The sequence below is a fragment of the Pezoporus flaviventris genome, unplaced genomic scaffold, assembly GCF_033815535.1.
Source record: "Pezoporus flaviventris isolate CSIRO_AGI_PZ_B2104156 unplaced genomic scaffold, CSIRO_AGI_Pfla_v1 ptg000037l, whole genome shotgun sequence".
Lineage (NCBI taxonomy): Eukaryota > Metazoa > Chordata > Aves > Psittaciformes > Psittacidae > Pezoporus > Pezoporus flaviventris.
In genome coordinates this window covers 9,170,320-9,195,549 of record NW_026892585.1, presented here as the reverse complement: position 1 = coordinate 9,195,549, position 25,230 = coordinate 9,170,320, and the positions used below count along the sequence as shown (strand labels likewise).

Here is a 25,230-nt window from a genome sequence, read left to right as displayed (position 1 = left end):
AACCAAGATTAGCTTTTTGAAATGTTGCTTTATCTTAGGGATACAGTAACCTTAAAGGATATGTAACAGATACTACATCCTGGATAGCAGCTTTTTGAAAGGTTACTGTCTCTTTAGGGCTACAGTAACCTTCAGTGGTAGTGTATATGGGGAGAGAGTTTTCACTTTGGCAACACTGCTTTCTGATCCTTGTTTTTCTGCCCCAGTGAAAAAAGTAGACTGCCGCTTTGCTTAAGTAACTGGACAACTTAGGAGATGTCTTCTGCACTTTCCAGCTTAGGATGTGAACTTAAGTTGCACAAAGAAATCCTGAGCTTTTGTCATGGCCAAGAAACAAGATGGGTTCTGGCAGTGGGCAGGGCAGTTCCAAGGATCCACTACAGGTTTCTGTCCTTAGCACTGCTGTAACTGAGGGAGTTCTTGAAACACAACCCAGCATCAGCACAGTGCTATGGTATACTAACAAGAACACATTTATTGTAGGTTTAGTACAACAGGGAGAGATCTGGCAATGTGAATGTCGTCTACATAGTACTGTGTTCTAGTGATATTTCCTGTGGCTTGGTTTAAAACAGTTGATGACAGGCTGGTGACTCTTACAATTCTGAACTCAATTATGCAATGGATGCAGGCTTCTGAAGCCTGACTTACCGTGTCAGTGCGGTAATGGAGCTCAATATCTATGGCTTGATTTTTGGGCAGCTGAGGAAGTCCCGTAAACACTCAGCATAACAACAGGCTTTTTAGTGCCACTCCTCTAGAACTGTAGTTCAGTATCAGTATCACCTGGTCGCCTCAAGCCACCTAAAAAGGTCTCCTGATATCACCTGGTAGCCTCAAGCCACCTAAAAAGGTCTCCTGACAGCTCTTATCCAGACTTCACCTAGAATAAAAGGGAAAATGCAAAGGAGTGGGTATGTAGCAGAGGCAGAGGAAGAATATTCAGACATTCCTGAAGATTCAAGAGGGTGCCTCTACTCCCACTGCAACAAAACATCTAGTACTGTCAGTGGTCGTGATTGCCTTGTAACCAATATACAGTAAAGCAAGAAGGTAGCACATGACACTTTGACATGACAGTAGTCCCATCAGAAACATCAGGGATCTCCTGCAGCTTTGCCCATCGTTATTCACAAAAACCTTATGAAAACAACCACGCATTCTTTTCATTAAACCATGCCTGTTGGCTGTCTGAACAGTGCTAGCAGTACTTATTAAGAAGTAACAGACCATGTATTTCAGTCCTACAACTAAATACAATTTCCATAAAAGGCATTCCTCCTATACAGCTCTTCCTCTGTTGGCAATGATTAATAAATCCACAACGGTCCATGGGTTGGGACTTTCTGTTTATCAGTTTACCCAATTTTTATGCACTAGCCCACCTGAAAAGGGATACATTCATGCTTCAATGGTACTTTTGTTTATAAGTTTCTGCACATAGGAGCTCTGTAATGTACCAGGTGGAACAAAGTAGAGAAGCTAATGTTTTTAAAGATGAAACATTTCAGGCTTCAGCCAAGATTTTTACACTAATAAGCTCTGTGAGAAGCAGAGTAAGAAAATCTGGGATCCTCCAGATTTGGACCTCTTGGACTCTCCAAGGCCAACTGAGAGCACAGGTCCCTGCAGCCTCTACCCTGCAGAGAAGACCCAGTCACCTTCTTCCACAAACATCTAATATCTTCAATGTCTCAAAGAGCCTGTGCCTCTCTGTGAGGTCTGCTGTAACAGGGAAGGAGGATCTCAAACTGTTAGACACGGATGCAGACACACACACAACATGCATGCCAAGAACAGTAATTTCCATCATAAAACAGGCTGAACTAGGTGCAAGTCAGTCAATAGACAGACAACTTTCAAGACAGCTGTTTACATACTTGTTAAACATTGGCAAAACTCTGGGAACAGGTCTGTATGCTTGTGACGGAACCATGCACCATGGCATCCAAACAGCAGCCCCTTGAGTGCTCCCAGCATGCAGCAGTTAATGTTACAGTATCCCCATGAACTGTCCCAGGAGATGAGACTTCATCCATTGGTTGCTCAGCTTTAATTAATAGGACACTTTTCAATTACACATCAATGACATCTTTTGAAAACAAGGTTTACACCTACTATATTTCTTCTGGACAAAACAGTCTGCTCAGCTGTATTCCCAGCCATATGTTTTGTTTCTCCCAGCCTGCTGGCAGCCACAGCTACTTAGAAAGAGAGTAAGTTATGTCAACTGCTAGGATTTTCTACAGTACATATTACATCACCTTTCCTGAGAAACTTGTCTGAGCAGATCCCTTTTCTTGCTTTCTTCTTTCATAATGCCCTTCACATTCCTCTTTCAATATTTGCTGTTCTCTCTGTGGAAACTCAGTTGCTGGCATTTTAAGGAAAGGTTACATAGCAAAAGGGTCACTAATGAAGCTTTCTCCTCCCTATCCCATGCTCTCTGAGAGAAAACTGTAGCATGTGGCACCTTTAAAGAAAGCATTCATTGATGGTTTCAGGACAAGAAAAGGAATTAGGGGTATAAATGACCTTGGTCATTTTAATTCTAACAGTGAAGAAATAAGGATGAAAAAGAGCAAAAGACAAAACAAACCCCAAAGATGGCAAATTATGCTTTGGTGCAAGTAGTAAGCCAGATCCCTAAATTTTACCCTCAGCTCTGACACTTAGGTGACTGTGCCCCTGATCAAATTGCTCTGTGCCTCTGCTTGCTTCTTTGTGAGTTCTGGTCCTTATAAAATGACCTTGGAAATCAACAGTTATAGGTCTTTCAAAGTGTCCTCTAGATAAAATGTACCAGCCGAAGTCTGGTCCAGAGACAACCGAAGGTGGTGGGAGCCTGCCCAGTTCAGGTCCATAGACTTCAAAGTAGGTAATGTAAGAACGAAGTACATTAAGTTTGGGGTTAGGATTTGGAATAAGCTGGGAATGAAGGCTAGGAAAAAAAAAAAAGATAAACATTTCCAGCCAGAGGTACTTAAACTTGAATGGCTTAATATACATGCTCACCAGTGAACACATGCACATGTGTGTGAGCTGGCATGTGAGGTGGTTGCTTGCTGCTTGTTTATGAGGGCTCTCTCACAGTCCCTCACTACAGCAAGGCAAGTAGTCCAGTAGTTGACTGGTATGGTCCCTTGTAGGGCATCATCTCAAAAGCATGGTGAGGATGGTGTCCCTGCCCATGGCAGGAGGGTTGGAACTAGATGATCTTGAGGTCCTTTCCAACCCTAACTATTCTATGATTCTACGATTCTGTGCTTCTTTTGACTAAAGCTAAATGGCTGAAGTTGGGGGTATCTTCTATTCAAATGCAGCTCCTTCTTCTAAACACAGCGGCTCTTACATGATCTTCTTGAGTCTGAGTCTTTCTGTACAAACAATGGAGAAGGAAATCTAATTCCCACTGTAGGAAAGGAAACACAGTTAAATGAATGCTGTTAGCAAGGGTAAGCGTATTATCTCTGCCTGTTGAGGGCCCACTGAGGTTGAACAAAATCTTTTCATTAGCTGCAGTAGAGTGTTTATTACACTCCATTTGAATGATCTGTTTAAGATTAAGCATTTCTGGAAAAACACAGTGCTTTTACTCCCAAAGCATTTTCCATTCCATGGTACTTGGTAATGCTTCCATTTAGCAAAATGCTGAACGATCTGATCTGTGTCATGTTTAACACAAAGTGTAACTGAAGCAGCCTGCAGTAGTGTTCTTTGGACCTCTGGTTTTTAAGGGATCTGTGAAAAATCATTAGAATAAACAAAAGCAAACTATTTTGAGCAGGCCTAAATTTAGTACAAATAGATCCTCATCTTTACTGGAAAACTTTTAAAGGAGCCAAGAAAACCAAACAAACAAAGGAATTCAAACCCACTGTACTTCAGCACCGAAATCATCTAAAAATCATCTTAATCCTTTTAGGATTCCCAGCAATCTGGGGAGATAAATAAAGCAAAGGGTAATGAAACAGTCAAGCACTGGGTACCCCGTTAATGTATCAGCATGCTGTTGATGGTATATAAACAATGCTAAAAGAACAGGAAATTATTACAGCAGAAGGCACTACTTCATTTACTATTCAGCTGGGATTACTGCTTAGGAAGTCACTAATACACACTCATAATGAATACTAGAAGTGAGCACAGGCAGAAACTTGCCTGTTACCCAAATGAGTATGACTAGTGCTGAATGTTTCTCTCACTAATCTTTCTTAAAGCCTGAACTTAACTTCCAGAAAGGCAAGATTATTTGGGAGGTTCCGTTTTCACACTTAATTGCAGAATCAGAGACATGGAGCTCTTCCAGGAGCTCTTTGGGTGTTGGTTTCTTCTGAGCAGAAAGAACATGAAAGAGTAACAAAGCCCAAAGCACCTGCTTCAAACTTGTTTTGCCAACCTGCCAGTTGCGTGTTGGATTGGGAATTTCCTTCTCTTTTCTGGAGGGTAGAAAAGAAGCGGGGGGAACTAGCCCATGGTAGTATTCTTTACATGTTCCAGTTGATCGGATAAGGAAAAAATTCTTCCCTGTGAGGGTGCTGAGGCGCTGGCACAGGGTGCCCAGAGAAGCTGTGGCTGCCCCATCCCTGACAGTGTTCAAGGCCAGGTTGGATGGGGCTTGGAGCAACCTGCTCTAGTGGAAGATGTCCCTGCCTGTGGCAGTGGTTGGAAATGGATGAGCTTTAAGCTAATCCATTTGAACTTCCACCCCAAACCATTCTATAATTATGTCACTAGCCTCTGCCTGACCAGGGAAAGGCTATGGTGAATGAGAAACAGTACTAAGAGATCAGATTGAAAGGGAACATACCAAACTAATGGATGCAGTGTGGGGTCCCTGGTATGGCCAGACTCCTCCCATGGTACAGTGCCCTTTTTGACAGAAACCACCCACAAGACTATGTGAGTACTTTCCCACTTCTCCTGTCTTAGGAGGCCCTGGTGAAGAGGCAGCTGCCTTGTTCCAACCGATTGGGAAATGTTAGACATGAGGTGTGTCTTCCAAAAGGTCTGAATCAGGACTGCAATGCCAAGTCAGATGCCAAAGAAAGGAGGCAACCTCAATCCAGACCACCCTTTTCCCTTCCTGAAATGCCAAGGTTGCTGATTTTCCCACGTGCCTTTTCAGTTGCTAGGGATTTCTGTTAGAAAGGGATGACACAGTAACTTAATTTCTAAAGCATCCAAAAATGCTGCAGTGATAGATTCAGATAATGGTATTGAGGAGCACTTGGCATCATATACAGAAGCCCTGCATTGGATGGGCTGCTATCACACGTACAACCAACCCGGTTAGTAACAGACTGGAAGCTGTAGCTTCTACAAAGAAAAGGCAGACTCAGAACAAATGAAGGAACATGAAATAGGAAAGGAACTTCTGACCATACTTGCTCCCCCATCTTCCATTTTTACCCCTTCCTTCTCCACTCCATCCCTTGTCCTCCTAGCCTTTAGCAAAACCAAAAATGGTACTGATGGTGTTACATATACAGATCACTTGTCAAAGATTTGTCTCCTCCCTCTCTGTATGAGCTAACCCTTCCCAGCAAGCTTTAGGGGGTGATGAGTCAGTGGTATAAAGAACTGACAGACTAGATGTGGTATTTATTTTCTTCTGCCTTTTTTTTGAAGCATGGCAGTCTCCCACATCCCCAGGCATTGAGGAAGGGTTAATCAAATGCACTGCAGCTGGGAGCTCGAAGGATAGTGTCCATAAAACCTGCAGCTTCCAGTAAAAGCCTTGTATTTTTTGTGTTCTTTTTTGGTCCCTGGCATTGCTGGGTATTTACTCAGCGACACACTGTTAAAAGTTGCAACATTCATCTTTAAACATTAATTACCAAGGCATGAATGCTTCAAAAATCCACTGCCTGAGGCCAGGGCCTAGGAAGTGGAAAATGTAATTTCACAAAGAGATGAGAACAAATGCTGAGCCTTTTAATTGCAGGTTAGTACAAATGACTAACAGTAAAGCAAAAATCGCTTGGATGTATTTGTTGTTCTGAATGCCGAATTCAAAACTCAGCAGTGATTTGCCTGGGGTTTGGTTTTTATTCCCCCTGCTTTTCTTTTTGTAGAAGTCAGAGAAGCTGGTGAGTTATGGAGAGGTGCAGGAAGTGTATTTCTGAAAATTCAGTTAAAATCAGGTACTAGATTGGAAGAGAGAAAGTAAGAACACGCTAATTGATGGATGCAAAGTCAGGCAATAGATGCAATAGTTGGACAGTTACTGTGCTCATTTGGAGTTTCATTTTGGGATGAAGGCCGCAATGATTCTCAGTATCTATCTCCATCTCTCTCCGTTCTCCTGAAATCTACCTGGAATTACCAACAATATAACAATGACTGGACATGCCTCACCACCTGTGGCAACACAAGATTAAATGCTGCTATGACTCAACACTGTTGTACTGGGTGTCCCAGCCTGAAGCCAATGGAACCATTGCACTAGCAATGGCATCTTCATCTCCACCCTTCTGGCTTTGCTGCTGTCAGACTGGGGACAGCCCTGTGTGAGCACCTTTGCAGGGTATCAGAGGCACTTCTTTTCCCACAGGAGTAGAGAATTAGTTCATTCTAGCCCCTCATCACCCCCTCAGTGTTGGCCATGCCAACACACTTATGGGAGATGTAATTCATGGTCTGGTGGGTCTGAGGCTGGTTTCTTGTGTGATGGTCCTGAAGCTGCAGTTGTTCACCAAAGCCCAGAGGCCAAAGAGACTCCATAATGTGACATTCTTCTAATGCTGACGTTCACCTGGAATCTTCAGTCCAGCTTCTGGGTGTGCTCAGAAGCACTTCTGACCTCACAGCACTAAACAGCTTGGTGCCTGCCTCTCCAGGATTGAGAAATGGCATGCCACTTCACTACCAGAAGGGCCTGATCCACTAGGTGTATCCAAAACCTGCCTAACCCATCATGTTTCATCCACAGGAGCAGAGAGAAGACAAGAAGATGGTGGTGATGACAGTACTTGTGTCCCATCTCCTCTCCCCACTTGCTTCTATCTAACAGTTCTGTACTGAGAACTGCTTCCCTGTGACCTGGGAGATCTGGTTTCAACATGCTCTGAGGATGCTCTCTTGCTGAGTCAGTCTGCACCCTTCTGTTAAATGGGGAATAAAAGACCTTCTTTACCTCATGGCCATTTTCACCAGGCCTTGCCCACATGCCAATTTTTGCAGATCAACTCATGGTCACACTGTCAAGAGTTTGCTCTCTTCTGAGTGGGCTGCTGCAGCCATGCTGCACAGTGCTCTGCTCTTGTCTCCTCTTCAGCAGTCATTATTTTCAGTTCAAAGTATGGAGAACACTAACAGGTGTATGCTGTGGGCAGCAGAGCAGTGCTGCATCAAGAGTACTACAATGCCAGGAGAAAATATTGTGTGCTCTAGGAAAAGGACGGGTGAGAGTATAAATTATGCTATTACCTAACCCGGAATAACTTGGAAGCACTGTCCTTGTTGAAAATGATACATTTGGTGCCTTCCACATCTATCCTGTCTGTCTGGAGCAAACCCTGGTATGAACTACACAGCTGGTGACACTTAGGTTTGCCCTTGGGGATACCAACAGATTTGTTCTAGAAGAGAGCTCAGACACTGACAGACGTCTGACATTCTGACCATGGGGAATATGAGTGACCAGGAAACCCATCCCTGGAGCAAAACAGGAGTGCACTAAGCTACTAGTACAGACACAGCATTTTTAAGCAATAGATGTTCTATTTTGATGGGACCCATGAAGTTCAGGAGAGGTGTCTCTGCTGAGACCACCCCTACTCAAAGCACCAAGCAGAACATCACACCCAAGTGAAACACAGTGCTGTCTAGCAGCCCTCAGTTGGTATGGTCAAATAAATAATGACTACGTTCATTTTCTCATTATTTCTTTCTTTCACACTTATAAATAACCCAGGTGGGCGCTGCATTTGTAGGGTGCTGCCTGGAAGCATGAAGGAGAACACTGGGGCATGCACTATTTCCCATCCAGCAATCCACTGACCAGTTTCAGTTCTGTTTTATTGCAGGTATGACCGGGAGACTGAGACAAGTCTCCTGTGCCTCTGCCCTCTTGAATGTCACTGCTGCTCTATGGTAGCCCAGCTGCCACTGTGTTTCCCTGCCTGCCTCTAAGATGATTGTCAGGCATAGAAAATATTAATTAAATTTTAATTAATAAATTGAATAGTGTGGGGTTAATTATAGTTATTTACAGGGAGTGTATGGGATTTGGAGGGCCTACCTTCTGGTGTTTCTGCACAAAGTGTTGCCTCTTCCTCTAAGCTCTAATTAGCTGGCTTTTTGTTTTTAATAGCCAGTCTCCAAATGATTGCTCAGTAGCTCCCATTTTGTTCCTCATCAGCAGTTCTTCAGCACAGCTGCTACAGAAGGGAAGCAACCCTGCAGTTTGCCTTGCAGGGAGTAGGTGATAAAGAAGCTATCAGAAGTAGTGTAAGCCAACAACATAAAAAGAAAGGAAAAAACCTGAGAGGCTCAGCCCTCAACATTGTCTAGTAAGGGGACTGTATAAGAAACAAAGGACACAGGCAGCACTAAGAAAGAAAAGCAACATCTGAGGCTGTTGCAAGGTCAAATTTTTTTCTCTGTATGCAGCCCTCTTGTCCTGCTGCATGTTCTGCCTTCCTGCATATGTGTAGTGCCAAGAGTCACCAACAACAGATAAGCACCTGGGAAAAAGCAGGCTGTTCCAACACAGTCAGCTGCACAACGTGGAATAATTTCTTCTCTACTTCTTATTTTCAACCTACATGCTTCTTCCTTTAAAATCTTTTCAAAATCTAGATGGATTTAAGCAGCTGTATTTTAAAACCAGTTACTTTTAGTTGCTCAGTGGATAGCTCTAAAGAACAAGGGTCCTTTCAGGACACTGTTAAACTAAAGGGACACAGTAAACACGCTGTGCCCAGTTTATTCCAATTTTTCAATTTCATGCTGCTAGATGCAAACCAGCAGAGCCTAAGAACCAGCACAGAAGAGAGGTTTGGGGGTTATTTTGGATATTGTCTTGTTGGTTTCGTTTTCGCAGAAGCTATCGACATGATCAGCAGGCTTTCCCTCGAGTGTCTCCTCCTGCCTGCTACTGCTCAGGACTGAAGTGCTGCCACAGAGGGAGCAGAAGGCAGTGACTAGAGGATGAGGACTGGCAGCAGTGTCACAGCCAGCAGCTGGCCTAGTGCCTGCCTTCTCCTTCCTACTGCAGCAGCTGGCTCTGCATGGCAGGTACAGGAGCCAGGGTTTGGCTCCTGTTGAGAGGAGATGGGGTGAAGACAAGGGGGGGGGGGGGGGGGGGGAAGTATTGTTTTAATTTGTAACCAAAATCAGTAATACTAGTCAAGGAAAATGGGGACAGACTGGCCAACATGGAATGGAGAGCAGGATATCCCCAAAACCCAGCACTGATCCCTGTGGTTTCTGAGGTCAGGAAAACCATTGTCTAAATTAAGAAAGCTATCTTCCAGCCTAAGAAAGGAAACACAAAAGCCAGAATTGCTCTTGCATGAAAGCTTGCTTTGAAAATTTGACCCATTCTTCTTTGCAACAAAACTGTTTTACTGCCCAGGGGCTCTCCAGCACCAAAGTGTCTCCTCACCCTACACTTTTGTCTGAAAAACCTCAGATCACAGGGCCAAAACTCTGCTCCACATCTACCTTCCACAGTCACAGAGAATCCCCCAAAACGGAGAAGGTAAAGCATGATACTGTCTTTGAGTATTTACAGTTGGGTCACCTGAGATGCTTGCCGGTGCTTGTGATAACTCAGCTGCTTGCACCAGTAGTAAATGCACATCCAACAGCAGCAGTGCCCACGCTGCAATAGCAGCTGCTGCAAGGTATCCTTAAAAAAAAAACCTAAACCCTGAATAGTGACCTCAAATGGGCTTTCCTCCTCTTCAACAGCAAACCTAATTTTGTACTGGGGAGGTAAAGATCCCGCTGCTAAAAGCTTCTGCTCCTCCCCGGCTCAGCTGCTTATTTAAGTCACAAGATCACAGTCACACATCTGATTATTGGTGTATCCCCTATGCCGGTCACCCCTGTGCTGTAGCCAGGCAAGGCGAGCACAGGCTTGGCTGTAGGTTTAAAGTGCCGAGAGCCTTTAAGAAGGCTGAGTGCCCAGATTAGCGCAGCAGCTTCCAGCCGGGGCGACGGTGCCCGTCTGGCTGGGGCCGGGCTGGGCCCCGGCCGGCCGGGCGGGCGGGCAGGGAGAGAGCTGCCGACAGGCTCGGGCTGCCGGTGCCACCTTCTGGACACAAGCATCATTCACCTTTCTCTGGGATGGAAGAGCACGAAGGGAAGTGTCTTCCTTTCATTCCCCAATCCTGCTTTTTTGTTTTTAATGTCCTCTTTTTAATCCACCATCATGTCGCACATCACTGAGGGGGAGAAGCTCCAATAAGGTGGTGGCAGCAGCAGGATCCAAGACGGCTCTGCAGTGCATCCCACCTTCCGTGAAAAGGTATGTGCTGCAAGCTCAGGAAAATGCTCCCTCCCTTTAACATTTCCTCTTTGTCAAGCACTTCTGAGAAACACGGGAGAAGTAGAGACAAGACAGTGGTGCTCACCTTAATGGATGTGTGCGTTCTAGGCCAGGGAGGAAAAGCAGGAACAATCAAGGGCACACTGGTTAACACCAGTGGTACCACTTCAAGGCTCACAGAGTATCAATTTCAGCAAGGCCTAGCCTGTGAAGAGGGGTCTGACTGGTCTTGCTGTCCAATTAGATTTAAAGGCCATGTGTGAACACAGACATCATGAAGTCTTGCTATTTATATCAATGGCAGTTGTGTTCTTAAATGGAATTGTCCTCCTTAACCACAATCCAAACCACAAATTGTCGAGCATGGTTATACCACAGGCATTACCACCAGCAAAGCTAAGGTTAGAGAGGCCACTTCATTCTGAAACAATCCCAAATTGTATCTCCTGAGGACAGCAGCTGCAGTTCTACCTATTTCTTACAGCTCCAGAGTTGGACCCAACCACTGTCTTCCAAGTTGCAAACAGGATGCACCCAACATAGCCTCAAAACCAGCTAGCAGAGTAATAAACTTGGGAGCAACTTTTAGTGCAGAGAAGAGGTCTCCAAGGAATGGTTTAAAGAGCACAATCAGGAATGGCAGACCAGGAAAAGCTGTGAGGTTGCAACCAAATATCTGAATTGGTAGAAAGCAGAGAAACCAAAAGGAAGAGCTATGGGACAAAGGAGGCAGGCTGCAATGGTAAGTTGCAGGCTGCAGAGTGCAGAGCTACAGGGCTCCTCACTGAACATGTTCTTCCCCAAGCTTAAGAAATGTGGAGTTTGAAGCTGTCAAATGCCTGCTGCAGTTACAAGGATGCAGCACCTAATGAAATATGTTTTGATTACATGTAGTTTAAATCTGTCAAGCCTTCCTTTAATATGCCCATAGCTTAATGATAAATACCAGCCGTGTGGCCATTAAAGCTGCACTGTGGCTTTGATACTGCTGTGTTGCTATGATGCAATTCAATTTCAGATGCTGACCCATTTAGGCAGTCAGTTTTTACAGTTGGACTCCATTTGAGTTTAGTTGCTGCATAGCTGGCCCAAATACATGTACTGTCACTGCTTGTTCGTGCAGTGGCTTCACTGCATTTCTTTCAGTTAGATTTATTAAAAATAGCAATAGCCTATCTTCCACAAAGGTGTAATCAAAGTAACTGATAACATCAGTTTACACATGTCAAAGCATCTGACTCCTACTGCTGTTAAGTCTCACTTCCAATCGCTTTTCAGGAAGGACATACTCCTGTATGAACTAAGTTTCAACAGGACCTGGGATTCTGAGCCCTGCAAAAAGGGATTCATAGCTGTGCTTCTCTCTAGCACTGATACTTGATAGTGTTGTGTACTTTATAACAAAGGGGGCCAGTGAAGTCCTTATACTCTTTAGCTACTACACTGAGCAAGATCTCTACTTAGAAATTCTATGATTTCCGGTCTGTATTGATTTTAATAGCATCTTTAGCATTCAAGCAGCTGTTTAATGCATTTTGACCCCAAAGAAGGGCATTTGCATTAGTATTCCCACTAGAACATTTGTCTTTTCGTGTCCATGCATTAAGGTCCTGTTTAAAATCTGTCCATGTCCCTAATCTCTCTGGGGAGCTCTCCCTGAATATTCAATGCTAGTCCACGGTCTGTAACAAAAGAGGGAGGGGGAAAAAAGAGACAGAGAACAGTGTTTATGCCTAAAGTTCAATAGCTTTTTAACATAAAAAACATATGCACACACAAAAGCACCTCAACTACAGAGCCTGGTATTTCCACAGCAAAGATCCATGTGCAATTTTTCAAGTTAACTAATTTACTGTTCAGGCATAAGGCATCTGAGCTCCAGATGCACTCGTTCAGGCAGCCAGGGCCATAAATAAAATAGGAAAGAATGCTCTGACTCTAACATGGGTTTTGCAGAGATGTGTTGAAGGTCTAGCAGATGGGTTTTGCTGTCTCAGCTTTTACCTGTGTCACAGAGTAAATGCATAAAGCTGCTTACTGACTCCTTCGATACAAAAGCTTTCCTTTTGCTCCCATATGCTCCTGTGAAGATGCAGCTAATTTAAACAATGAGCAAAATCCTACCCTCTAGGGAAGCTGATGGCAAAACTCCCACTGGCTCCAGCAGGCTTGGGGTGTTGCTCAACATAAATGCAATTGGCTGAACTTGACTAACAGCAAAACCAATACTGTAATGAAATTTGTATTCTTTCACCTACAAATCTGCCACCTAACACTGACCCTGGTGCTGCTGTTTCTTGTGGAAGAGCAAAAGCAGTGACAAAGCTGCTGCCACTGAAACTGGGCTTGCTGCAGCCTCAGCCCATGCTGGAAAGCAGCTCTCTTGCATGGAGGGGTGAGAAAACCTCTCTTGAATGTATCAAAACATTCTGTCAGACCATTAACTTTCTTCTGCTCAATCTACCTGCTGTTCTAACAAAGCAGAAAACTGGAATCCTGCATTTGAAAGACAGATAGCAAAAACTTTGGATTTTCAAAGAAGTTTACCAGTTCAGAAATCAGTTTTTTCCCCTCACACAGAGATTTCAACATCATCATCCAGTCTAGCAGTTACAAACATCTGAGTATTCTTTCTGAAGCCAGTGTGCTGTTTGGGCAGATGGCACAGAATTTTTACAGTCCATTTCATCCCTGATGCCTGCAGCTAATGCTAATGGGATACATACACACGGATACATGCACAAACACACGTGCATATACAGACATGTTAACAGAAGAAAACATACCTGACACTTCTGATATGGGAATTAAATTGGTGAAGGAAAACTCCTGAGCTCAGCATGTGCTAGAAGTACATCCTCAAAACTGTACATCTGGCTGACTTTAGGAAAAATAGTGCACTATGAACAACTAAGCAACACTTCCCAGTTTAGTATTTCTGGAAAATCAGTTTATGCCTCTCTTAATCCTTACCAAAATACATTTGCTCACCTGTATCACTTAGTTTTAAACTATAACCACTTGGGTGCCCATATTCAGTTTGGTTACTGTGGATGCTCACTACTCACCACACTTCACTTTGATCCACCCCTGCAAACCTTAGATTATCTTGCCAGAAATTCATGAAGCGATTTAAAGGTATATTTGACTCATTCCATTTCATAACCGGGCAATACTTTTTTTCCCAGATCTAAAAAAGAAAATCCCAGTACTAAGGACAGAAAGTTGACAAGAAAAAGAACCCCCAGCCTGGGACTCCCTAAGACCACAGCCTGCATCAGGAGGTAGCAACAGGGGCAACTCCAGGGATGGGAGGTAGAACAGGCAGTAGAGGGAACAGGCACCAAGGGAGTTGCCAAACTAATGCATGGCTTAACTATGGTTGGGTATGTCCTTCCAGAGCCCTCCTTAAGAGGCAACACTTGACTCAAGCATGTTCTTGCAACATGGGCTCTGCTCGTCTTTCTCAGTGCCTCGGTTCAGTCCCTCCTTACAGCCCCCAACCCTGACAGCTCTTGGGAGTCCCGTCCGCCCCCCCGTGATGCACCCCAGCTTCTAGTCAAAGCACTGCTTTGTAATAGAGCTTAGGGAAAGATGGAGGAGGAAGAAAAGAATAAATATATTGGAAGACTGATGACTCAGACTAACTAGAGAATGTGCTTACAGCAAGTTTGTTTCATCAATGGCAGTCCTCTGCTGTTTGCTTTACCCCTTTTAGACTGGGTCATCCCAATTCTTTTATTCCATTTAATGGTGACATAACTAAGTGGCCAGGAGGAAGCTGCCTCACCTATCATAAAAGCACAGTATGTAGTAATCATAGGAGGCTACTGTTCAGGACAAAGCCATGAACTCCGCTTTTAAGAATGCGCTGGGCTGTAATTCTGAACAATGCATTTATTAGCAAACTCCTGGTTTTATAAGCTGCAAATCAAGACACAGCCTCCTTCAGCACTCGGCTGGCTTTATGAATCATGAGCCCTGCAGTGCATTGCCCTAAGACTTTGCTTTAAAAATACAATTGTTTGCTCAACAGCAGAACACTCCAGCCTCTTCTTTCCACAACTGCTGCTTAGTCTCAAACTAGAATGAAACAGCAGCTCTGGAACTAGATGCACTTAATGTCCAGTTAGTATCTATGAGATTCAGTATAAAAGCATCACGGTGAGTTTCTAGGTCTGACATCTGCTTGATTAAGCAACATATTCAATATCTGGTTACTTTGCAAACTATCTGCAAAATACTTTGCTATCTGCAAACATGGCAAAAAAAAAAAAAACTATCTGCAGAAATAACTGCAAAATATCTGGTTACTTTGTAAACCAGGCAGCTAAGTAGAACAGGTCTAATTCAGAGTCAATCGTGATTTTTTGGGGGGGGTTGGGGGGAGGGTGGTGGTGCTAGAGGTTTCCCAGATATCCCTTATTTCAAAGCAGGAAAAAAAAACACAATGGCCAGCTCTGTACCAAACCACAGGTCAATAGATTTCAATGGTCCAAGGTTAAAACTGGCAGCCAGCTAGCTGCACAGACTTATCCCACAGGTATTAAACAGGAAACTTTTAAAGCTTAAAAATAGTTACAGTTATGTGACTTATTCCTGTAAAAAGATTTTTATCATGTACATGAAGACTAGAAGCTTTCCTCCTTAGAAATGTTTGTGTTCGACACTTCCTCTGTAGCACAGCAAGTCTGTGTTTTACCCTTTTGCAAGGGCTGTGGGTCGAATTTTGTTTTGCTATTTTGTCCTTTTTTCTTTCACAAATCAAGCTGTCAGCAGCATGGGAAGTAAATCTGTAACTGGGACACGTAAAAAACCCTTTTCTGAGACTGCATCGCTGCCCCCAGTAAAGTCACCCTTGGAAACAAGAGCATTTGAGAATAAGCGCACTGTGAAAGGCTTTTCGCTACGGTTGTTTTAGCTGAAAAGGGACAACATAATTCAAGTAAAATACTCCAGAGATTAGAGATGCTAAAAGTATGTGGTCTCTGCTAAGTTTCCTGCTACTGCAGGCCACAACCTCTAAGGAGTACTGTATTTGAATATCTGCTTTGCTGGCGACAACACTTTTGGGCTGGGAGATAAACCTTGTTTTCTTGGAGTGATATGAAAGCTACACAATAATATATGCTCCTCTCCTACTACTACAACCACTCCCAAAGCTAAGTAAATCCAGCCCAATACCAAAGGGCCATGTGCTGAACACAGCTGGTTGCTCCATGAGTTGCTTTAGTCTGCTATTAACTTTGTCCTCTGCTCCTTACTCACCGCTCTGTATCACAGCTAGTAGCTGTACTGTCCACATGTCCAGCCTCCTCCACCCTCAGCAGATCCATCCCATCTGTCCTCAGATGCCATATCTAGTCACCACTTCCCAGGTGGCCCAGTTTACCTAACCTTGATCTCCTGCTGGACCCTGAAGCCTGTCTCCACTGTCAGATGCACTATGCTCAACCAGCCCAACCATGTCATTAGCAGTGCAGCTGCAGAGCCACCAACCTGCCAGTATGTATGTGGCAGACCACTTCTTGGCATCTATTAATCATATATTGCATAAGAAACAGTCCCTTAACGCAGTCTGGTCGTTCCACTCCCGAAACATGGAAAGGACATAAAAGCTTTTGGCCATGCAGAAAAGGAACAAAATGAGTAGTAATTAACTCTCATGACTACAAAGGCTAACAACTTCAGCACTGGCAAAGGGGATCAGAGGCAGCTGAACTGAGAAAGAACTTCAGCAGAACAAGTATTTGCCTGGGAGCAAACACTGCCAAAGTGCTTATTTTAGAATGAATAGTCATGTTAGTTAACTAGAGCTAACTATTGAACAAATAGCTCACGTTACGGCATACCGAGGTACACTAGATGCAGACTTTGATCTACCGACTGACAGACCTACTGCAGTGTTGGTTTTTTTTTCAGAAATTAAAAAAGAAAAACAAACATAAAATTGTCCTTCTTGGTTTTGGTGGAGTATTCTCACAGATTAAGCAGAACAAAACCTGTTTGAAAAAAGAACCTAAACTGGACTGACTTACTGCAGCATGAGATACTTTCAGCGTGAGCATGTGGTTTGCAAAGCAAGAAAGAGCTACCAAATAAAAAGTTTCCCCATAAATTCACAGGTGTGACTGTTAACCCCTTACTTGTACCTCCATCAGGACAGGCAAGCTTTGGTGCACTATACGCCTTTGTCATTTCTGACCACTGAACACAATTGCAGCCTCTCAGCATTGGGATTTGGCCTGTTGTTCAGTGGCATGCTATGTAGCCTGCCACATCCCACATGCCACTTACTTAAAATACCACAGTCGACAATGAATATGACTCCCATGGTTTTCAAGAAGTAGGGGAAGAAAGCTTGGGGGCTTTAGGAATGTTTTTTTCAGGCAGCCAAAATTAATCCTGAAAATTACAAGTAAGATGTGTTCTGGTGATCACCATACAAGTAAATGCATCTCATCTGAAAACACCCACAAAAAGTTTCTTTTTTACATGAACTGCTTTACACTGGTCATAAATTGAAGGGATTTGAGGGATTTGACAGGGATTAAAGATTCACTTGTCAGCTGCTATGTCCTTTAATAAGCTTCTTAACATCTATACTGACAGAAGCAGCATGTCCCCAGTTCAGGAGACTAGGCTGTCTCTGTCCAGGTTTCACTACAGCTCTGAAGGCCTGGAAAAAGTATTAAATGCAGTGAGTCTTCTGCCCCTTTTAGGGAAATAATCTACTAAATAGATTTGCTTCAGACCCAGTTTTTGTGGAATGGACAATAAAGGTACTAACTTAATTTCCAGGCGCTGCACAAAGCGCGTGGGGCTCTTCATGCTCTACTGAGGAGAAATTCACATACCAAAAACCTGCGTTGTGCTCTGCTATGTCCTATTCTTGTACCTCCTGCCTCAGTTCAGGTCCAGAGCAAGCTTCTTCCTCCAGGCTCATTCAGCTCGGTAAGGATTGCCTTCCTTGTAAAGCACTTGAGAGCAGCTAGGAGTTCTCTGCCACAGGCAATGCAGCCACTGACCGTCTAACCCAGACAAGACAGCTTAATCCCTGTTTTGCACTCTCCCCTGTAACATAGAGATGAAAAACATTCTTTCAGCTTTCCAGCTAAGTATTTTTCTACTTTTTAAATAGTATGCTCTTTAGAACACAAGGTTGACCACATACTTATCCAAAACCAAGATCAAATCACCTTTTGCTTTAATTCTTTGGGACCTCTCGAGAATGGCCTTTGTTTAGCAGCATTTTTAAAGTTCAAGCTAACTGCAAAGCAGACCAGGCAGATTCTCGCTTTGAGCCCTTAGGTTTATTTGGTTTCCATCCTCCTGTCTTTCTATGCTCTGGGCAATTCCAGCCAAGTTCCTTACTGGTCTCTTACACTTGTTTTGTGCCACCTTACGCTGCTGAAGCCATGCAAGTAAGGAACTGTAATAACAATACCAACTGCTCAGCTTTGACAGGACATGGCTATTTTTACTGGATTACTTTTCTGGCACAGCACTTAAAGCACCAAATGATTTGACACCTGTAATTTTATACTTGGAATAACACAAGGTATTCATACTTCTTTTGTAATGTAAGATAAAAGCAAACACTACATATGTTCTCATTCCAGTGCTGCTGTCTGGCAGCTATTTGCCTAAGGAAGAAAAAAAAAAAGTACTGTTACATTACAGAATATGTGGAAAAGTAAAAGCTATGGAAAAGTCATCATTAAATAGCTAACTTATTCCCCTGCTAGCACTAGACTGCTCCCTGCAGCATGTTTCAGAGTGTTTTGTCCAGTCTGGTTTTACAAGTTTCACATTACTTTCATTTATATATTTAATACAGTGCTGAGTCCAATGTGGTTTGGTGCTGCTTATTTTCCTTGTCTTTCAACTAGCAGACTCAGTGCTAGACCAGCTGTTCATATAGAGACAGCTCCAAAACTACTGAAAAAAAACCTGGACTCCTTCCACGGACTTCAACAGGCTTTGGATCAGGCTCATGAGAAGACAGTGACTACATTGCATGTAAGACTAAGCAGGTTACAGTCAGCAAAGTAGAAAGAGGATTAGCTGTGTACAATCTGAAGGCATATTATTCTGCGTGCTTCTGAAGCAACTGGCTAACACACTTTCGCTTTCTCAGAGAGAAAGGGCTCTGCCACTAAGTCAACGTCACCATGCCAGCAACGAATTTGATCTGGAATCTGCCCAGTTAGCCTGGTTACAACTGGGATTTTCCTAAACTGGAGGTGAGAAACTTTATTTTCTAAAATAAAATGCAAAACCAGTATGCAAATACTTTCTGCTTCCCAGTTTATGTTTGGGTCTGTAGGTTAGAGACCTATGGAATGAGTATTAGGAGAAACACAATGGGTTTTTCTCTTTCCTCTGTCATGGAAGTATGGATCATCTTTCTTCTTTGGAACCTAAAATGAATCATATTTGGTTTAAAACACACTGACCTTCGCTTTCTGTCACCAAAACAGATGGGCAGCCCCAAACCTCTAATTTGCCTGTATTTTAGAGCATACTGGTAGTTCAACACACCCCCACAGTGTATGCTCTGAGTGCACACCTTCTGAAAGCTAGAATGCCTTTTATTAGAAATTATTTTTGGGGGGGGAGATTCATTCTGAACAACATAATCAAACAAAGATGGTGGTGCACGGTTATTCTTCCAACCCTTTCAAATTCATAGCAGTGTTAGAGTTAGTGCTGCTCTCAGCCACTGAGAATGCTTTCATCAACTACACTGATTTTTTCTTCTCTCTCTGTTCCCTACGGATAGGGTACTTCGTGCATTGCTTTGTTGTACGATGTGTACAGTTATAACCTACGCTAAAAGCATGCCATTAGTGAATGAACACTGGGTGTGGGTGTCAAGCAGATGAGAATGTTCTTTTGATCTTCTGTGCTCCACTACTGTGGCAGATGGATGTCTAAACTGCTTTATTAATGTCCTGAAATGTTCCATCATTTCTCAAACAATATTGATGGAATAATCACAATTTTACCATGTTTTGATTTTCTGCTCTTTCAGCTCTAATCTAGGTGGAGTAGGGGAAAATATGTGTATATATTTTATTAATTCTCCAGGTGTTTGGGAGGGATATTTCATACGCTTGACACTCTCTGAGGCAGTCAACAGAAGCTTCTCAAATTTCTGTTTAATTTAAAAGCAGTTTACACACAATATGGAAGATGTATTTAGCTTTAGGTACAATTTTGACACTAGTTCAAAGGCGCAAGATAAGGGATTCAAGGGTTTTTTTGAGAGTATCTTAGAACCCGAGTAAGCACGTTTAAAAGCACAGAGGTTTCTGAATATGATAGCAACGCTTTTAGGCTCCAACATATGAAGAACCAAGGAAAAACAAATAACCCAACTAGTTTGAGGCCACAGAAGCATATTAAAGGAAGTTTACGTGCAATTGCCTGTAAAACCATGACATATAAAATCCTTGATAATCCTTCAAGAAACATGATTATTCTGCAGTGGTGTGACTGTGAATCCCTCCGGATTGAATGACCTAGCTATAAATGACAAGTGGGAGACAAGAGGCAAAGTAGGGTCCTGCCTGTATAAGAAAGAAATCAAACTACCGCCTCACAGGCAGCTGAGCTGATCTAATAAGTGACTGTTGCAAAAGTGTGAGGTCAAGTCTCTCAGTCACTTTCCCAGCCTCCCAGCTGCACTTGCAGCAGTTCAGATACTCCTCTGATCTTTTACCTTCTATCTGTCACTTAGTCAGGTGATTTACCTCACTGTTACAGAGAAAGTAATCCCCCTTTCTGCTACTTTTCTTCCAGGCTGATAGGTCAAAGTGGCTAACGCATGCCAGCAGCAGCACAGAGTAAGCAGCAGGATGATCAAGAGCATGGATTGCTGAGAGGGCAAAGGACTGCAGACTGCTACCTCTCACTTCTGACAGTAGCAAACTGTGAGATTGTCTCTGGGTGTCTTGTGGAAGCACACTGCAAGCACTTGTCATTGGAAGGGAAGGGGGAATCAAAGGGAGAAGTGAAACAAGTATGGATCCTGACCATTGCTGCTTTGGAAGAGTGTGGATTTAAGTACACAAACTAGAGAGGTAGGAATCCCATACGTTTGCAGACAATTTCCTGGGTAGAAAAAAAGCATGTGCATTTGCAGCAGCTGCAGCACTTGCTGCAGTGGCAGGAGCCAGGGGATGTATAATCTATATGCAAATAGCTGCATAGCTCCCCCATGAAAGCATGGGGCTGGCTGCATGGAGTCTTAGTAGCTGCACAGTGTGTCTAGGTTAAGCCTGCTGTTTCTGAAGGGTTTTGCTCTTAACTATGCATGGCTGGACAGCACAGCACATACAGTGCTGCTCCTGCTAGGCTGCTTCAGGTTCTTTAACTGCAGTGCATGTTCACAATGCTAAGGCCCAGGGTTTCCAGACACGCAGCAACTAGTTCAGAAGTGTCTGCTCCCTACAGCTATCAATCAGACATTCGGAAAACCCAGACAAATTTATGAAGTCCTCAGAATTTGCCTAAGTGTGATTTCCAGGCAGAAGGAGTAAACGTGTCTGGGAAAAGAAAGCCCACAACATCCAGAAAGTCCTTCACTACATGTAGAAAAGCAAACAGGACAACAGAAGTTTAGGAACACCCATTCTGATGAACTGAAGGCAGGGCTGGAGCTCAAGTCTTAACTTCTTTACCTGTCTTGATTTATTTTAACTGTATTTTACAATGAGAATTTGGGAGGACATGCTTTCACTTAACAGAAATATGAGAGGTGTCTTGTAGTTCAGCTTCATAAATGTTCCTGCTACTGTGGTCATTCCAAAAGCTGTATAAGGAACTTACTTCAGGTCTAGACACCTATGAAGAAAATAACTGTAAACGAGTAAGAAGCTATGCAGTAATGTGAGAATCCACCCTGCTCTCTCCTTCATATGGCATTGGCTTACAAAATTAATTACTGACATACCTTACAGAGACGCAATACTTAATTAATATTTGTTAAGTGCTTTGAAATTCTGATGGCAGACAACATATTAGCGTGCTTTCTGACTAATACAGTGTAAAAGTGATGCCAGTGGTGTTGCTCAAGCAGAAAGCTAGAAGGGTATCTATCTATTCAGTTCCTCATTTAAAAGGGTAATGGAGATGAAGAAGGTTTAGGAAAGCATTTTAAAACTCAGCTATCCTAAAAGAACAGGGAGAACTGGGGAGGAGAGGAACTAAAAGTGTTCAGAGGAATTTACTGTGCAGTGTGCATTAACTCCTGCAAAGCGCCTCCAGCAAAATCCTGACTCCAATCAAGTACATGGAAAATATTTCACCACCTTCAGTGAGGTGAAGATTGTTAGCTTTTGTCATGATTTCCATGAGATGCACCCAGCATCCCATATGCAGGTCTGCAACTTTGCACAGTTGCTTGTTTACAGTTTAGGTTCAGGAAATAACCTCATCAAGCTAGGCCACACTCACCATGGAAAAGCAACTACTCAGGTTCTAATCACCTTTGTACTACATCCCACATTTGGAGTAAATCTTTCCATTCTGTTAATGAATTTGGACCTGAGCTACCTATTCAAGTTGGTGGCAAAACTCCAATGAAATGGAAGCAGTGTGGAGATCATTGCAGATTTTGTAATAAAGGTGGGAAGAAAGCACCCTGTGTTTAACAGTGGTTGTAACTCATATATATCCCTGGAGTCCAATTCATTTACTCAGAAGTCTGTAGAATTTGCAATGAATTCCTGACTGGGGGGGGGGGGGGGGAGAAAGGAAGCAACAGAAATTCAGACAACTTATTTTTTCAGAATCAGTTTTCCATACCTAGCAAGATAAAGAGTAGGAGAAACATGCTTCTCACCACTTCTGGGTAAGGCAGAGTTAAAGAGCACATTTTTCAGCTCAAAGCTTTGCACCTGGAAGGCTCCAAGGAGAAAGGACATAAAGAGTAGCAGGTGATACACATTACTATTTGTGAGAAAGTACCTCAGAGCTTCCAGTAATAAGAAGAGCGATGTTAGAGCAGGCATCTACAGCTACTATAGGGTGGAAAGTAAGTGAAAATGTGTTGGGATGCAAGTTCTGGTTTTCAAAAGGGCTGGAGCCTGTTCACTTGGTGTACATGGGACTCTTGGTAAGTTATTGCTTGCCTTTTTCCAAGTGGTGTGTGATGGCTTCTGTTGAGCATGTCTTGATGCACTTTCAATAGCACAGGGTATTATTTATTGTAAACCATCTCTTAAGTTAGGTTTTCCAACTGTGCTACATGTCACAATGTTGTACTTAACACTTCTAAAGCAGCTTTTTCTCTACGCAATTGCCTTTACCATGCGTAATGATGAAATTGCACATAGCAACTTTCCCTCTCCACTGGTGCTAGTATGCTAATTGTCTTTCTAACTGTACTGCAGGCTTTGAAGCATGTAGGCTTTTAGTTTTCTCTCAGTGCTTGAACAGCTGTGTCCACAAATGTACATATCCAACAAAACCCAAGGAAATGTTCCTGGATCTCAGAATTAAGCATAGATAGCTGCAGCTCTAGTAACTTCTATGCAGATCTGGTGTCCTCAACATAAAAAGGATATGGAGCTGTAGGAACAAGTCCAGAGGAGGCCATGAGGATGGTCGGGGGACTGGAGCACCTCCCGTATGAAGATAGGCTGAGGCAGTTGGTGCTGTTCAGCCTGGAGAAGAGAAGGCTGCATGGAGATCTCAGAGCAGCCTTCCAGTATCTGAAGGGGGCCTATAGGGATGCTGGGGAGGGACTCTTCCTTAGAGACTGTAGTGACAGGACAAGGGGTAACGGGTTAAAACTTAAACAGGGAAAGTTTAGATTGGATATAAGGAAGAAATTCTTTCCTGTTAGGGTAGTGAGCACTGGAATGGGTTGCCCAGGGAGGTTGTGAATGCTCCATCCCTGACAGTGTTCAAGACCAGGTTGGACAAAGCCTTGGGTGAGATGGTTTAGTGTGAGGTGTCCCTGCCCATGGCAGGGGGGTTGGAACTAGATGATCTTAAGGTCCTTTCCAACCCTAACTATTCTATGATCTCTGCTTTCTGTTCAACAGAGGATTTTCATAAACTCCTCGCAGCAGTTCATGCTGTAGCTCTAAGTGCTGACAGTTGCTTTCCAGGCCTAGTGGAATAAGCAACCTCACTCTTCTATCTCAAATTGGTAGTTAAAATAGGTTGGTGTACGACTTCCGTGATGTTGCAGCTCTTTGGACGGATCCAAAGGAGAGATGATGCTAAGGGGCCAAAGCAAAAATTCAGTGCTAGAGCTGTCATTGACTAAAAGTTAAATGCCTGATATTTAAGTCATGTGAAAACAGTGCTGTGTCACTTGTTTAAAGAGATGGGCTGTGTGTGCTTCCTCTGAATACACGTGTCCTTCCTCTGAATACACAGTGAACACACTGGACAACAAGCCCTGTAAAACTTGGCAAATGTTTCTTTAGAGTCTGACTTTATTATGGCTGGAGATAATAGTGGGCAGGCAGCATAGAGGGGGAAAAAATGACTCTACTGCTTGGCAAGGCTGCTTTCAGGGATGGCCACTGAAAAGGTGCTTACTATATATTTTGGAGAGGTCTAATTTTGTGGAGGGCCAGCATAAAATGATACAGGAGATCAGAGTATGCAAAGTCAAACAACTTTACTTAGTGATGCCTACAGTGAGCTCACAAGTCCTGTTGGAGTTTTTAAGACAATAGTGTTCCTAATTTTTACACTTCAGAAAGTGCTGCTAAATAAGGTGCTTCAAGGCTTGTTCTCCTCACTGTGTATCCGTCTGCATTATTCTTGACTTCTTGACTGGCTAGCTCTGGCTTTCTCTTCCTGGCCTATACTTTTTTTTCCCAGGAGGCTGATGAGCAGCCCAACAGCAATCTCTGAAAAAACCACACTTGTATTGAAAGCACCAAATTGCTTCTAAGCACGTCTAATCAAGCCTAATCACCCTGACATATCATGCTTTCCAGAGTAAGTTCTTGCAGTTCTCTAATCTTCTGATTTAATGTTTCTGTGCCTGGTTTCAATGTGAACACTAATTTCATGGTTCTCTTATGAACTGGACACAAATCTGTTAATTTGTGTCTCTGGCAAGATTTGTATTACTTCTACCCGCAACCTGCCAAAATGAACTCTTGTTAGGCACTCTAGTCACCCTTTATCTACAAAGGTCTCTGCGTTCTGAGTATCTTATTTTCTTCTACCTACTAAGTGCCCTACTTACATTTCCCAGGCTCAGGTGAATGACTTTTCATATTACATTCCAATGAATGTTGTTCAGGTGAGCATATCTGTTAAAGTAGTCCAGATCTCAGTGCACCACTGTGTTTACACTTTCAATTTGTGGTGTTCATCACTACCATACAACCAGTTGTAGAGACTCCTGTAGAGGGCTCAAGACTGGAAAGCAATGAAGTGAGGTCTTTTGGAATGTGTTAAGCCTTCTGCTGGATCTTCCCTATAGATATTCCTGCTCCTTATGGATGTTCCTTCTGGTGGAGTTCAATACATTTATTTCTAATTATTCTAATGCTAGACTGATCACTCTTATAATTACTGCTGGCTATAGCTACATCAGGAAAAAGTACAGTTCTGTAAATCAAAATACCTGATGCTGAGGGCTGTGCTCCCACTATGTGGGTTGTATGTGTGTGTGGTTTGTATAGATTAGCTCTTGCCTACTCTCATGGACTTTCTCACCTATGAATTGTGGAAAGTATAAGGTATTC

General features: G+C 43.2%; 2 protein-coding genes across 9 annotated transcripts in view; one reads left to right on the top strand and one right to left on the bottom strand.

The window, feature by feature from the left end:
- LOC133274987 (cytochrome c oxidase assembly factor 1 homolog) overlaps positions 1–25,230 on the bottom strand; it is a 52,877-nt gene that overhangs the window by 23,615 nt on the left and 4,032 nt on the right. For 2 of the 7 annotated variants that reach the window (XM_061464647.1, XM_061464648.1), the window contains exon 3: positions 17,400–17,570. The exons of 2 other annotated variants lie outside the window; for them this stretch is intronic. In XM_061464647.1, the coding sequence (XP_061320631.1) occupies positions 17,400–17,447 (48 nt within the window). In that variant the 5' untranslated portion in view covers positions 17,448–17,570. Of the gene's footprint in view, positions 1–16,000; positions 16,052–17,358; positions 17,571–25,230 lie in introns of those variants that run through there. 3 more of the 7 variants (XM_061464651.1, XM_061464653.1, XM_061464649.1) reach the window with 3 other exon arrangements.
- BLVRA (biliverdin reductase A) overlaps positions 18,725–25,230 on the top strand; it is a 46,240-nt gene continuing 39,734 nt past the window's right edge. Inside the window, exon 1 of one of the 2 annotated variants that reach the window (XM_061464634.1) lies at positions 18,725–18,747. Coding sequence is in view for 1 of the 2 variants with exons in the window: in XM_061464629.1 (XP_061320613.1) it covers positions 22,614–22,625 (12 nt within the window). In the remaining variant the exon portion in view is untranslated. Of the gene's footprint in view, positions 18,748–22,608; positions 22,626–25,230 lie in introns of those variants that run through there. The other variant, XM_061464629.1, reaches the window with a different exon arrangement.